The 15,621-nt window shown below is 45.5% G+C and overlaps 1 protein-coding gene across 2 annotated transcripts in view; it reads left to right on the top strand.

The window, feature by feature from the left end:
* The window catches only part of SCAPER (S-phase cyclin A associated protein in the ER), a 404,857-nt gene that overhangs the window by 79,964 nt on the left and 309,272 nt on the right, over window positions 1-15,621 (top strand). For both annotated transcript variants that reach the window (XM_073579348.1, XM_073579347.1), the window contains exons 5-6: window positions 3,811-3,911; window positions 8,177-8,293. In XM_073579348.1, coding sequence (XP_073435449.1) covers window positions 3,811-3,911; window positions 8,177-8,293 — 218 coding nt within the window. The remainder of the gene's footprint in view (window positions 1-3,810; window positions 3,912-8,176; window positions 8,294-15,621) is intronic.

Genomic DNA, 15,621 nt, shown 5'->3' with positions numbered 1-15,621 from the left:
CCAATTTCCAGGGACCTTCCCAGCCAGATAATATCAGCCTGCAGCCCTCTGCTTTACCTTGGCTGGTTACCAAAAAATAGGGGGGACCCCACTTCTTTTTTTTCTTATTATTTATTATGTTAATACAAGTATAGTAAACTACACACTCGACACGAATTGATCTCTTGGATATCTATCTGTTATCTAGCTACCCCATATCTTTCTATACTTTACAAAAACCCAAGTGAGCTAAGGTGCGGAAATTCAGCTACTTGAAAACCTGAACAATCACTGATTGTGGGAACGTACTCTAACATTCCCTGTTTTCTGCAGCATTGTTTTTAGCTTCAGGGTCATGATAATTACAGAACAGAAATTTTAAAGTATTTCCAGCTCAGATATTTATGTCATCCTCGAGATATGCCATAAATATCTGCGCTGTCTCCCACCTTTGGTAAAACTATGCAGTGTCTGCTCTGCCAGCACTTTCTATCCATACTTTGTTTTTCAGGATGGGTCTACTTACTGTATATCGCCTTAGTGCAGTTCTTTTGGATGTAAATTTCAGTGGATGGATTTTTGCTAGTCCCTGATAGTGAAAAAAGCACTATATCTGCTATATCTGATAGTTGTGATGAGGCACTGTGGCTAAAAAATCTGATGCGTGCAATGTGCCTGCAAAATGTGATGGGAGTGCATTCTGGCTACCATATGTGATGAGAAACAGTGACTGCCAAATATGATGGAGCCTTTGCCTGTCCAATATGATTAGGCATTCTGTCTGTCTCACATTTCTGTGCTTTGATTATTTACGATAGAAAACGTAACAGTAAAAAATCCTTTTTTTCCTGCCTTCTACTTGCATCTATTGCTGAGTCTTTTAGCCTCTTGTATTCTATTATAAGATAAATATAGGTTATTGTTACAAACCAGCGATGCCAAGCTTAGGAGTATGCCACCAACATATAACAACTGGGTAGTCTTTCCAGGAAAATATTTTAATGACAATTAAAGATGAAGGAAGTTGCGTTATGGCTGCAGGTGGATCATTTTAAAGCTGTTAATCCTGCTCAATAAATTAAGAAGAGAGGACTTAGGAGGGATGTCAGGACTCCGTTGTGAAAACTAAAATATCTGGGTTTACGGATAAGCATGAGGAGAGGTCTGCTTTATAGGCACCTGATGAAGAAACAATATCTAGGGCCAGGGCCGGTTTTAGACAAAGTGGGGCCTGGGCAAAAGTTTAAAGTGGGGCCCCAAATGCTCACATACTGCACCATCACACAGAAATATTTTGGTTGTATTTACATGCGCTGAGTTCATGCCGCTAAGGCCTCTTTCACACTTCAGTTTTTTCTGTCAGTTAAAATCCGCCAAAAAGCGGATCCGTTCCTAACTGATGTGAACGGATGCCACAGGATCCGTTTTATGACGGATCCGCAGAATGAGGAAATTTAAAGGAACCGCTGGCCGGGAAGGAGAGAGAGAGAGAGAATGAATTAATTAATTTCGGGTTAAATCAGTGTGTGGAGGATCCGCCGGCCAAAAAAACGTTGCAAGCTCCGTTTGGAAATCTTTGAGGATGTTGACGGCCAGCAACATTTTGGCGGATCCGCACAAAAACGGATGCAACGGATGGCAATCCATCAAGATCCGCCAATAATGAAAGTCAATGGGGAAAAAAATGGATCCGCAAAAAAAAATGGCGGATCCGTTTTTTTCAAATCCTGGCGGATTTTAACTGTCAAAAACGGAAGTGTGAAAGAGGCCTAAGCGAGCGTGATCGACAATCCTCAAGTCGTTCGACGCTTGTTCCCGAATTTCTTTATAACGGCTGAGGAAGAATGTGGGGACAGGTAGTCCTCAATAAAGTATAATGCAGGTCCCATATATCACATATAGTACTGTATAATGCACTCCCCATTGTCCTTGATAGAGTATACTGCAGCCCCCTCATAGAGTATAGTGCAGCCCCACACACAGTATAATGCAGTGCCCCTCAGAGTATACTGCAGCCCCCTCATAGAGGATAATTGAGATCCCCTCATAGAGTATACTGCAGCCCCCTCATAGAGTATAATGCAGCCCTACACACACAGTATAATGCAGCACCCCTCAGAGTATTATGCAGCCTCCCCCCACACACAATATCGTGCAGCCAGCCCACACACAGTATAATGCTGCCCCCACACACACATTATAGTGCAGCTCCCCACACTCAGTATATTGCAGCCCCTCACACACAGCATAGTGCAGTCTCCCACATGGTGTGACACAGCATAATGCAGCCACCCACGCATAGTATAGTGCATCCCCCCACACAGTATAATGCAGCCCCCAGACACACACAGAGTAGTTCAGCCCCCCGAACGCAGTATAAGGCAGCTCCTGTACACAGTATAAGGCAGCCCCCACACACAGTATAAGGCAGCCCTCACACACAGTATAAGGCAGCCCCCCACACACAGTATAATTCAGCCCCCCACACAAAGTATAAGGCAGCTCCCCAGACACACACAGAATTGTGCAGCCCCCCTGCACACACAGTATAATGCAGCCCCCCACACACGATATAATGCGGAGACACACAGACACACACACTGCACACACACACATACTATAGTGCAGCCCACACACATAATATAATGCAGAGACACACAGACTATAGTGCAGTCTACGCAGTACACACACATACAGACACACAATACTCACCTCTCTTCTTTGTTCCCTGCGCTGCTCCTGGCTTTACTCCGCTCAGCAGCTCCATAGCTACCACAGCGTGGCGCGAACATCATTGTGCGCCTGCTGAGTCACAAGCAGAGCGGGAGTGATATGAGAGGGAGCGTCATCTGACGCTCTCCTCCATCACTGCTTTCAACTGTATCAGCGTCTATGATGCCGTTAAGTTGAATGTGCAATGGGGGGGTGCGGTGCCGGGTCCCTCTTATTGCGACTGCGTGGTGTGCCGCTATTAGCGGCACGCCCCTGGAGGAGAGGGGGCCCTAGGCAGCTGCCTGGTTTGCTTGCCCCTAACGCCGGCCCTGTCTAGGGCCTGTTTCAAACCACATTACTGTAACTCTTGAAAATTACACGTTTTATGTTGTGAATAAAAAAAAAAGAACCTTTGTAAAAACTGATGCAGATGGATGCATTTTATAACAAGCATATTTGTTTTATTTGTGTTTAACATATGCATTGCATTCGTTTCTATCCCTTTTTTTTTTTTTTTTTTTTTTTTAGAAATCACGTGATGTTTTCTGGGGGGAAAAACATGAATAAATGAATGCAAATATATGACAATGCTTTTGTCATCCATAGATTGCAATATTATAAAAAATGGAAAGAGTTTTCATCCGTTTTTGAAAAAGATGAAAAAGCACAGTAGACTATGTTCCTTGCATCCTGAAATAAAGTGATTGAAAATGGATATGTATGCATACCTGTGTCTAACAGATCCCCATATCTGTTTCACATAAGTGTAACATTTTCCTACATTCTATGTAAATATAAACATATTCTTTTATATACTTTTTTACTGTACTGGTAGGTCAAGCACACTACAAAAGCATGGTATTAAACAGGCCTAAGGGTGTAGTGAATTTGACTGGGAAAAGGGGGCAATTCATAGGGTATAAAAACAACCGTTTTAAGCAAAACAGGTCTTCTAGGTTAAGGAGGGAGGACCCCAAGTACTCATTAGCTTGTTTTAGATATTTTTTTGTTTACCGGATAAAACCCTTTATGCGCTTTGCGTCTTTCCAGTTTTTATTTTACTCTCATTATTAGGCTGGGAGCTCACTAATGTGTTCTCTTATGCTATTCTTTATGCAGGAAGTGCTAATGATGCTTGACAACTACGTGCGAGATTTTAAGGCTCTTATCGACTGGATCCAGCTACAGGAAAAGTTGGAGAAAACAGATGCACAAAGCAGGTAAATCCAGTTGTGTACACGCTAACGCTATAATCTACATTCTCTATCATTAAACATTAAAATGGTATTAAAAAGGTATTCACAAGTTTGGTTAGGGCATAACCTCCTGATTGTTAGGAGTCTGACCCCTATGGATCCCCAACTGATCTTAAGAACCAGGGTTCTGTGTGAATAGAACAGTGGTTGATCATGTGCACCTCTGCTGCATTCATTCTCTATGGGACCACCGGACATCTCTATGGGACCACCGGACATAGTCAACTGGAGTGTTCAGCTGGGTTTCAGCACTCCCATTAAGAATGAATGAAGTTGGAAGTTCACATGATCGTCCACCGCTCTATTCACGCAGTCTCTCAGCAATCAGGAAGTAAGTCCCGGTCCTATGGATAGAGGATAGCTTCCAAATTTGAGAGTAAATCCCCCGTTACACACTGCGATATCGCTAGCAATATCGCTGTAAAGTCACCGATTTTGTGACGTTGCAGCGATATTGCTAGCGATATCGCTGCATGTGATACTTACCTCCGACCGGCTCCCCCGCTGATTATCGCTGATCGTGCGAGAAGCTCCTGGATCATTCCTCGTCGGTCACTTCCTGCGGCGCTTCCTGCTGTGACGACGAGCAACGCGTGGAGCCGGGCGGGAGGACGCAGGATCGCCGCGTCTGACAGGTAAGTAGCTATCCCCGTCCCCAGCGATGTCGCTAGTGCGATCTGCCTGAGTGGCAGCTCACTAGCGACCACCTAGCGATGCACCAGCAATCCTGACCGCGTCATATCGCTGGTCGGGTTCACTGGTGAGTCGCTAGGTGTGACGGTACCCTAACCCTTATAAAAAAAAATTGAAAAGCATTTCCATCTTGAGTATATCTTTATACCTTCTGGACCGTTAGTAACTTGTGTCAAGCTCACTAGTGTCATAAATCAGTCCTTGCTACACCTTTATTTTCTGTCACGATAAAAACTCGTTCATGCTACATCTCATATTATAGCTCCTGGTAGAGAGTTGCATTGTATAATTAAGGAAAGAAGGAAAAAGAAAAAAACGCAACCTTTTTTAGTAAGGTTATACGACATCTTTAAATCACTATGGATTAAAAAAAGGTTAATATTATCCCCAGAACTAGAGTTTCTTTATAAGTTCTAGAACAGTATTTCTTAACATTTCCAAGTCAAGTACTTTAAATGTTATGATCTGCATTGCACATAACACTGTGTGCAGAATAATTGGGCAAGTGAGTATTTTGACCATACCATCATTTTATACATATTTTCTAAATCCTAGCTGTGGGGGCAGCTTTGGTCGATGCACTCTGGGTATTTTTCTTACAATACACACTGACAGTGCGCTTTCTTGCCATGTCATTGCTTATGATTAGAGCCGACAAAAGAGCACACTGTCACTGTGCATCTTGCTCAGTGACAAGAATCTACTGAACATACTGTACGTCGCAATTGACAACTGACACATGCGCTGTAGAGCAGGGACTAGCTCAGACTCTGAAATAGAAGTCACTGATGGTGCTTCCTTTCTGGGAGGGGACAGAAACTGCGGCAGTGACCACAGCCTCTGTCCCCTGATGACAATTCGTTTGAGTATCCCAGCATGCCTTGGATTCTAAAACAAAGCATCATCAAAGACCAAGTAGTAAAACAAAATAAAGCAGTTAGGTAGTGTAGTGAAGGAATGGTAGGGATTTTTTAATTAAAGTATATTAGAAAATAAATTAAATAATGGCATTACATAGGTAGGTTTCAGACCATCCCTTTAAAGGGAATCTGTCAGTAGGATCAACAAAGCCGTCCCCCCCCCAAGCCGTCTATATGGACATGCAGGGAAGGAAAAACACCATATGCACAACTTCAGAAGGTGCTCAAGTAGGGCCCCACACCATACATGAATAATAAAGAAAACTTGGCACTCAACTTCTAGAATATTTTTTGGATTTTTTAATGCAGCCAGAAAATAATAGACGTTTCGGCCTCACTGGCCTTCATCAGTAACAGACTGCAGTATAGTAGTTAATCGCATTCAGTGTGATAGTAGAAGTGACACCATAGTCACTTTAAATGTGCCTGGTCATGCACTAGGCGCTGGGCATGGAGCCTGAATCCAATAGTACCTGGGTGGGTGGGGGTGCCGTGCAGACATCAGTGACCCAGTATCCACTGTTGGCTGCATTAAAAAATCCAAAAAATATTCTAGAAGTTGAGTGCCAAGTTTTCTATATTATATGGACATGCAGGTCCTAGAAAGCTGAATATAATGATTCCTTGATATTTGCGATCCGATGTTTTATTCCAGGGAACTCAATGGTTTTCTCTGGAATAAGACATTCGCAGTTTACCAAGGTATAATTGTATTAACGCCCAACGCCGCACTGGAGCACCGGGACTTTGCCGACAGACTCTTCTAACAGATATCCTTGATAAAGGCAATGCTGCCGAAACGTTGGAAGGATTTGCCTGTATTGTCCTAAAAGTCGGCTGGGAATTAAAATTGCAACTTTTCTTGAAATATTACAGTATTTGGCTTATTGTGTGCTGAAGGTTATCGCTGTATATTTAATGCCCATGTAGACGGCTTAGGAGGGTTGATCCTACTGACGGATTCCATTTAAAAATGAAAGAATAATGATGTGGCCCCTTCCTCACCTGATTCAAATGCCATTGAGAACTTCTGGTCCCTTCTTAAACGCAAGATTTACGGTGAAGGAAAACCGTACACCTCTCTGAACAGCGTCTCGGAGGTTGTAGTTATGTTGATCATCAACAGATTTAATAAACGGACACCCTCCATGGATGGAAGGCCTATAACTGTTATGGGAAAGTGGGGTGGCTATATTGGTCACTGATCATTTCTTTCAGGTGTCAGATATGTACTTTTGTACATTTTGAATTGTTTGGGTATTGTTCTCTCTTTAACAGATCCAAATAAACTATGGAGATGGGAAAAAGGCCGTTTTTCATTTAGTTGCCCAATAATTCTTCACACATAGATATTCGCCTAAGAAAGACAAAGCCTCACTTTTACTTTCTAAAATATTCAGGTTTATTAACCTTTTGGATTGTCAGACAGCACTGTAGTTTTTCATTAATAAAATGAATCATCAATTGCCTAATAATTGTGCACACAGTGTGTTGTATCCACCTGTAAATTCCACACCACTTTGTCCAGGGATATTGTCTGCCAGTTGGAGGCAAGCTTCCCTTTATGCCCCATAGGGTGGTCTTCATATCAGCCTCCCAATCACTGTCACCACTGCTGCACTCTACTGAGCTAAAATAACTGATGGCCCTTATTGGTGAGTCCTCGCTAATAGTTCAATATCGAAATAATGTAGTAACTTCAAGACTAAGCAAATTGTACCTAGAACCTCGGGACTTTATTCTCTGAGGTTGTGCTAATAAGTGGCTCCCACCTCCACATTTGATGGAGCTGTCTTATGGTCCATAGATTCTGGAGTCACGTTGGCCGACTAATCTCCACACTTCTAGGCACTTCTGTCCGTGACTGACAGCTCTGACCCCTCACAGATGGCAAGACTGAAATCCGAAGTATGCTCAATTTCTTACAGAAGCTTTTTTTTGCATTGGGTTGTACGTGTTGTGCTATATTTTGCGTGCACTGTACCCGTAATGTCAGTAGGCCAGAAGAAGAGGTGAACTACGTCTCTGAGGGACTTCGTGTGCTCACCTTGAGTAGAGATGGCACTCTGGTGTGACAAGTATTAATGAATGACCACTTGTATGACTTTTCACACCGCGCTTGCCTCTGGGGTATAGTAATTTTCCTTCTGTCTGCATACAAGGCCAATACAATAGTTCTGGGATTATTTATCATACAGCAATCACAGGATGCAAGGCTTTATTATCGGAAGCGAGAAACAGCCAGATAATTCCAATAATTAGCTAAGAATTACACTAATTAACATTTCACAATGCAATTGATTTTTCAGAAGCGTTATTATCTGTTTGCTAAGTTCTACAGAATAGAAATCCTTTTTAAGTCACTCTCTTGTCATATTTCATTTTTGGTCCCTGCACGTCATCAATAACAGTAGCGAGATCCATCACACCCGGGATCGGATACTTCTGGTGCATGGTGGATATCATTGACGTATATGGGGTCTGATAGTCTTTGTTGTGGTTTCTATCATATGTGCCAAGACTGCGTGTGATCAGAGCCTTATTTTTTACTCTGTCAATTGTTGTCATCCTTTTCTTGGGCCCTGCCTTGTTACAATTGTTATCTTTATTCTATAGACCTACCTCTTTGGCTTGGGAAGTGAAGAAAATGTCTCCTGGACGTCATGTCTTGCCCAGTCCGTCATCTGATAGAGTGAGCTCCACCTCAAGTGCCAGGAGGGCTCTTAACTTTGGGTATGATTAGTGATCTAACCTTGATAGAAGTGTTAACAAAAGCAGTGCCTAGTTTATACATCAGTCACTACTGATCAGAAAGTCTAGCACAGACATTAAAGTGTCATACTATATCAGGTATTTGGTGTAAAAAATATATATATATATATATATCAAAGGTTTGAATGCATTTTAAATGTTCAGTTTAACCCCTTCACAACACAGCCAACTTCTTTTCTTGTTTTTTTTTCCCAATCTTCGTCTCACAGCCATAACTTTTTTTTTATTGATCTGTGCCTATAGAAGTATGAGGGAATTTTTTTTTGTGTTGGACGAGTTGTAATTTTGAATGACACCATTCATTTTACCACAGGTAAACGGGGAAAAAAATCCAAGTGAGGAGAAATTGTGAAAAACAACGCAATTCTAACATTGTTTTTTTTTTTTTTTTTAGACAGCTGACATGTGCCCGGAACAGCTGTGGTTGGAATCGCGATACACCCGCAGCTATTAACCCGTTAAATACTACTGTCAAACTCTGACAGCGGCATTCAACATGGACTTCCGGAAATCCGCCCAACGGTGACCCCCGTCACGTGATCGTGGGTCACCGATGGGTCGGCATGACGACGAGAGGTCTCCAACAGGCCTCTATGGTTGTCACTGCTGGATTGCTATGGGCGCCGCCCTGTGGTCAGTGCTCATAGCAAGTCAGCAATTCTGCTACACTGCACAAATAGAAAAAAATGGGCTAAAAAAGCCCTAGCCAGCTCACCAACTACAGCCACAGCACGGAACCTCGTCTGGACCCAACGATAGTTGATAGTAGACAAAAGCATAAGGGGTATTCCAGCTGATAAAATTTCTTGCTTTACTGAAAAATTAAAATAATACAGCGACTTACTCCTCAAGAGTAGATGGAGGTGCTATGAGGCACTGAGATGCCAGCTACGCGTTTCGACCCTACATGGGTCTTTATCACAGCTCAACCATGTAGGGTCGAAACGCGTAGCTGGTATCTCAGTGCCTCATAGCACATCCATCTACTCTTGAGGAGTAAGCCGCTGTATTATTTTAATTTTTTCAATAAAGCAAGAAATTTTATCAGCTGGAACGCCCTTTATGTTTTTAAATTCTGCTACATATAGGCGATCTGATCATCGCCTCTATGTAGCAGAGCCGATCGGGCAATGGCAGCTTCTAGTCTCCTATAGACTGTTAAAGCATGCCAAAAGTAAAAAAAAAAAAAAAAAAAATATAAAAGTTCAAATCCCTCCCTATTCACCTCATTCAAAATAAAACAATAAAAAAAATAAAAAAAAAATCAAACATACCAAATATGTGTATCGCTGCATTCATATCGCCGGATCTATCAATAAAAAAAGGATTAACCTAAACGGTGTATCGAGAAAAAATGTCAAAACGCCAGAATTACGTTTTTTTTGGTCGTCGCAACATTGCATTAAAATGCAATAACGGGCGATCAAAAGATTGTAGCTGCACCAAAATGGTATCATTAAAAACGTCAGCTCAGCACGCAAAAAATAAGCCCTCCCCCGACTCGAGATCACGAAAAATGGAGACACTGCAGGTCTCGGAAAATGGCGCATTTTTTTTTTTTTTTTTTTTTTTTTTTTTTAAGCAAAGTTTGGAATTTTTTTTTTCACAACTTAGATAAAAAAGAACCTAGACATGATTGGTGTCTTGAATTCGTAATGACCTGGAGAATCATAATGGCAGGTCAGTATTAGCATTTAGTGAACATAGTGAAAAAAACAAAACAAAAAAACCACTATGGGATTGCACTTTTTTTTTTTTGCAATTTCACCGCACTTGGAGTTTTTTTCCCGTTTTCCAGTACACGATATGGTAAAGCCAATGGTGTCGTTCACAAGTTCACATATTGACCAAAAAGTAAAAAAGTTATGGCTCTGGAAAGAAAGGGAGAAAAAACGAAGATGAAAATACCTCCGGGAGCTAACGTGTACATTTTGTGGTAAAAATGACCTTGCAGTGTGATTCTGCTTATTGATATGATTACGGTGATACTAAACTTGTACAGGTTTTTTTTTTTTTTATTATTATTATTTTTGTGGTGGGGGAAAAAAATCGGACGGTTTCCTCCCAAATTTTTTAGATTGAGTCGCCATTTTCTGAGACCCGAAACATTTTCATTCTTCAGTCGATGAAGCTATGTGACAGCTTATGTTTTTCAGGCTAGACTGCGTTTTTATTAATACCATTTTGGGGTGGACATAATGTTTATATCTCTTGCAGCAGTATTTTTTTGTGACCAAAAGAAACCTAATTTTGGTGTTACTGATCGTTTTAATTATTTTTATATATCACACTTTTCTGAACTCTTTGATACCACATATGTGTGGGTTTTTTTTTTTTAATTTTCAGTAGAGGGTAAAGGGGGGCTTGAACTCTTTTTTTTTTTTTTTTTTTTTTAAAACTTTCCACTGTTCTGATTATCCCTTTAGGGTACTTGAAGCTTTGATTATCCGATTGCTTGTGCGTTATATTGTGATGCCATAGCAAATAACAATCCCCTTTGGCGCCTAGTCACAGGCTATGTTTGAGGATCTCCATAGTAACAAACATGGAGGTTTTCAACAGACCCACTGTCATAGCAACCACACGTCGACCCGCGATCACGTCAGAGGCGTTCCAATGGACACATTGAGTGACGCGCCCCCATTCCAGCGCGTTGTTAATATTGCTCTGAGTTTCACCGCAGCATTTAACTGGTTAATAGTGATGAGCGAACATGCTTGGATAATGTGTTATCTGAGCATGCTTTACTGCTATCTGACTGTTTTGTGTTGCGGCTGTTAGAGACATGCAGCTGTGGGGACTCAAAGATGTTGTTTGAGCACACTCAAGACACTTGAATAGCACCCGAGCATGCTCAGATAACACTTTATCCGAGCATGTTCGCTCATCACTACTAGTTATCAATCACGGCCTGTCCTATCTGTATCACATAGCCATCACCTGCTGTATATGAGATGGGCTCATCCAGTGAGCCTGCTCCATACACCTGCTTCAGACTTGTGCCGTACACGTACAGCGGATGCGGTGAAGAGGTTAAAGAACCATATTGTGTTTATAAGGTCTAAATGGGAATCTTGTATAGAGTGCCAAGCTGGCGTAAGGAGACTTGTAGACTCCTGTAAATTTAAATTTGCCAGTCCTTTTCTCCTTCGCCTCATTGGGGAACACAGATACTGTGGGGTGTATGCTTCTGCCGCTAGGAGGCTGACACAGTGAAAAAAAGAGGTTAGCGCCTCCTCCGCCGTATACACCCTCGCCCCCATGGCGAACGGAACTCAGTTTTTTGCTTAGTGTCCATGGAGGCACACATCTATTTTTTTTTTTCTCCAGACTTTTTTTTCTTTTTCCCATGGAGATTAGACAGGGGCAACGGATCCTATTGAAAGGGTCCGATTTCCCCAAACCAACAACGGGCGAGCATGTGCGAGTGTCGCCTCCACGTATCCTCTCCCGCGTCGTGGGACACAATGTCGGACTTAGCCCTGACCACCCCTACGTATTGAAACCATGGGCTGTACAGAGGCACAAGACTAGTCCGTGCGGCCCCCACTGCTCCACCAATGCTGAGACTGCGGTGCTGCAAGGTGGCGGACAGTCCCATTCCTCACCACCTGAAGGGTTTAGAAGGAGCTAGGGTGCCTGCGCCGTCCTATTTTTTCGAGGCCCCCTCACATACCTGAGCTCAGGAAGCTGAAGAGGATCGTCGGTAAGGAGAGGGCCTGGGAGGGCTCCTGCGAAGATCGGGCTGGAGCCCTTAGCTGGGAGGCCACCGGCCATTCAGGGCTGAGCGTGGTGGCATCGTCAGGCGGCGTGGCAGTAGCAGCAGCCCGCGCCAGTAAACAGCGCCATTTTTCGGCGCCATGGAAGTCCGCGCCCCCCCCCTTCCCCGTCAGGCAGGGGATAAAATTGAGGCCACGGCTTTAGCCGGAGCTAGGGCGGCGGCGGCGAATAAATTTAGTCCCCGACTTCGGCGCGTGACTAGGCCGCAGAGCCGGAAGTACCGCCCCTGGAGTGGTTCATATGCTGGCAGCCCGCCCCACGGCTGGTGGCGCGCAATTTTGGATGTGGAGGCGTCCAGGAGTGGGGGCGCAGGACTGGGGTAAGTGCTGCCCGAGAGGCCACGCTACAGGAAAAACGAGGTGCTACCTCCTTCCCCCCTCCCTAGCAGCGGAGAGATACAGCATGTCCGAAAAAACAAGGACGCACACTTTTTTACACTGCATGCATCTCTTGTCAGGCTGTGTTTCCGCAGGCACAGAGCAAGCGATTATGCGAAGTCTGCGAGTCCGAACGCGCTCAGGAGCCCTCCCCTGCGACCGCGACCAATGTGCCGAACCCCCGGAGTGGGCCCTATCACTGTCACAGTCCATGGCGTCGCTTACGAGGGCAATCGAGTCCCTTCAGGCCCCAGATAGGAGGCAGGGACAATGGCTCGCCAACCTTAGATGGAACCTCCACCTCACACGAGCCTCCGGCCTGCAGGGGGCGCTCTCATTCCAGGCAGACCCGGGGAAAACGAATCCACGCGGTGTCGCCCAGTCCATCCGGTGCCCTGCATCCGTAAGCTCTGCTTCTCGCTCCCCGTCACCAGTGGTTGATAGCGAGCAGAGCTCAGATTTCGACTCAAACGAGCCCCTTGACGTGGACACTCCAGGGTCACGTGAAACAGTGAACAGCCTCATAGAAGCCGTCAATCAGACCTTGGGGATTAAGGAAGATCCCGCAGTGGCTATGGGGCATAAAGGTGGCATTTAAGTGAGTAAAGCAGCCGCACAAAATTTTTTCCTCTCACCCCAAGTTTGAGGACATAGTGCAGCGACACAGAGAACGGCCAGACAGGCGTTTCTCGGGTCAAAGGGCACTCAAAACAAAGTATCCATTTGCCCCGGACCTCCGTAAAAATTGGACGGAATCTCCGATGGTGGATCTACCAGTTTCGCGCCTAGCCACTAAAACCCTGTTATCCGTACCTAATGTTTCCTCTATTAAGGATCCCACGGATCGCCTCATAGAGAGCTTAGCTCGCTCAGTATATGAAGCGTCAGGGTCAGCACTCGCTCCCTCTTTCGCAGCAACTTGGGTAGCCAAGGCTATGACCTCATGGTCAGAATCGTTAAACAAGGTCACGCAGGAGCAAGATTTACCTGCAGAGATATCGGAGATCGCGAGTCAGATGGTGATGGCCGGAGACTAAGTAATCAATGCATCTTTGGATGCGGGCAATTGCTCGGCACTTGCTGCTAAAGCAATTTCAGAAGAGCTCTATGGTTAAGGACATGGCGGGCAGATTCTACTTCCAAGAAGTCCTTGACTTCTCTGCCTTATCAGTGCGGCCGTCTTTTCGGAGAGAAGTTGGATCAACTCATCTCCGACTCCACAGGAGGAAAGAGCGGGTTTCTCCCTCAACAAAAGGTCAAGCCGTTTTTTCGGCACCCGTTTCAGGCACGTTTTCGTGCCTTTCGCAACCCCGTGTGGACCACAGCGGCCAACTTCACCGCTTCAGGCCGCCCCAACCAGGATAGGGAACGGCAGGTCTCATATAGAGCCAACCCATTGGGGAGAATGCGTGCTCAACAGCCCAGATCGAGGGGATCCAGATCCCAAAGATCGTCAGCCAAATGACTCGAGGCGTTTACCAGACGACACCAGCAGGGTGGGCGGCCGCCTACTCTGGTTTCACCACGTCTGGTTCAGTGTCACACGCGACGCATGGGTAAAGGAGTTGGTGACCTCAGGTTGCAAAATAGAATTTGTCAGGTACCCTCCAAGACGGTTTTTTCGTTCTCGTCTTCCCAGGGTGGATGCCCAGGCAAGGGCTCTATTAGGAGCCATCAAATCGCTCCAGCACAACGGGGTCATTGTTCCTGTACCAGAACACGAAAGCTCAGGGCTTCTATTCAAACCTGTTTGCGATTCCCTTTTTTCCTCTTCATCAGAGGTTCCTACGCTTCGCCATCAACGGGCGACATTTTCAGTTCGTAGCGCTACCCTTCGGGCTAGCCACGGCTCCCAGAGTGTTCACAAAGGTTATGGCAGTTGTCATGGCCATACTGCATTCTCGAGGCATAGTCGTCTTGCCTTACTTGGACGACCAATTGGCCAAGGGCCCTTCAATACAACCATGCGAGGAAAATGTCAACATCACGCTAGATACTCTTGCCCGCTTAGCGTGGTTGGTCAATGCGAAGAAGTCATCCCTTGTGCCAGCTCAGAGGATTTCCTTCTTGGGAATGATCTGCGACGCTTGCCGAGGGTTGGTAATTCTCCCTCAGGAAAAAGCCCTAGCGCTCCAGCAGGGAGTTCGGACTCTTCACCAACCAGTCCCTCATACCATTTGTTTTGGGATGAGGATTCTAGGAAGAATGGTGGCAGCGATGGAAGCGATACCATTCGCTCAGTTCCATTTTCGCCCCCTGCAGCACGCTCTCTTATCAGCCTGGGACAAGAATCCTTTCACGCTTGATCGGCGGTGCCGACTGTCCTCTCAAGTCAGGCAGTCGCTCGGTTGGTGGATAACCAGTTCCTCTCTGACCCAGGGGAAACCCTTCCCCCCCAGACTATTGGTTGGTGATAACAACCGACGCCAGTCTCCTCAGCTGGGGAGTGGTGTTTCGCCACCACACGACCCAGGGACGGTGGTGGCCACAGGAGGCTCGCCTCCCGATCATCTTATTGGAGATACGAGCAATTCGGCTGGCTCTGCAGCAGTTTCATCACTTCTTAGCAGGCCGCCCCATCTGGATCCAATCGGACAACGCCACGGCGGTGGCTTACATAAATCACCAAGGGGGCACCCGCAGCAGAGCAACTATGCGCGAGGTGGGGCACGTTCTTCAGTGGGCCGAGGCAAACCACTAGGTGATTTCGTCAGTCCACATCCCGGGCGTGGAAAACTGGGCGGCAGACTTTCTCAGCCGGCGGGGTCTTGCGTCCGGAGAGTGGTCACTACATCCCGAGGTCTTCCAGCAGATTTGTCAGCTTTGGGGAACTCCGGATGTGGACCTGATGGCGTCCAGAGTGAACGTCAAGGTGTCCACATATGTCGCTCGGGCCAGGGACCCGCAAGCAATTGCTGTGGATGCGTGGGATCTGCCATGGAACCAGTTCCGCCTCCCATATCTATTTCCCCCGCTGCCACTACTCCCGAGAGTCATCAAGAGGATCAAGACGGAAGGGGTTCCGGCGATTCTGCTGGCCCCAGACTGGCCCCGTCGAGTGTGGTACGCAGATCTAATGCGGCTACTTGCCGACGTTCCTTGGCGGCTGCCAGAGCGCCCAGATCTGCTTTC

Source organism: Dendrobates tinctorius, unplaced genomic scaffold (assembly GCF_039654945.1).
Source record: "Dendrobates tinctorius isolate UK_male_01 unplaced genomic scaffold, ASM3965494v1 ptg000062l, whole genome shotgun sequence".
NCBI lineage: Eukaryota > Metazoa > Chordata > Amphibia > Anura > Dendrobatidae > Dendrobates > Dendrobates tinctorius.
Note: the sequence above shows the minus strand (reverse complement) of the source record. Positions and strands in the feature narration are given on the sequence as shown.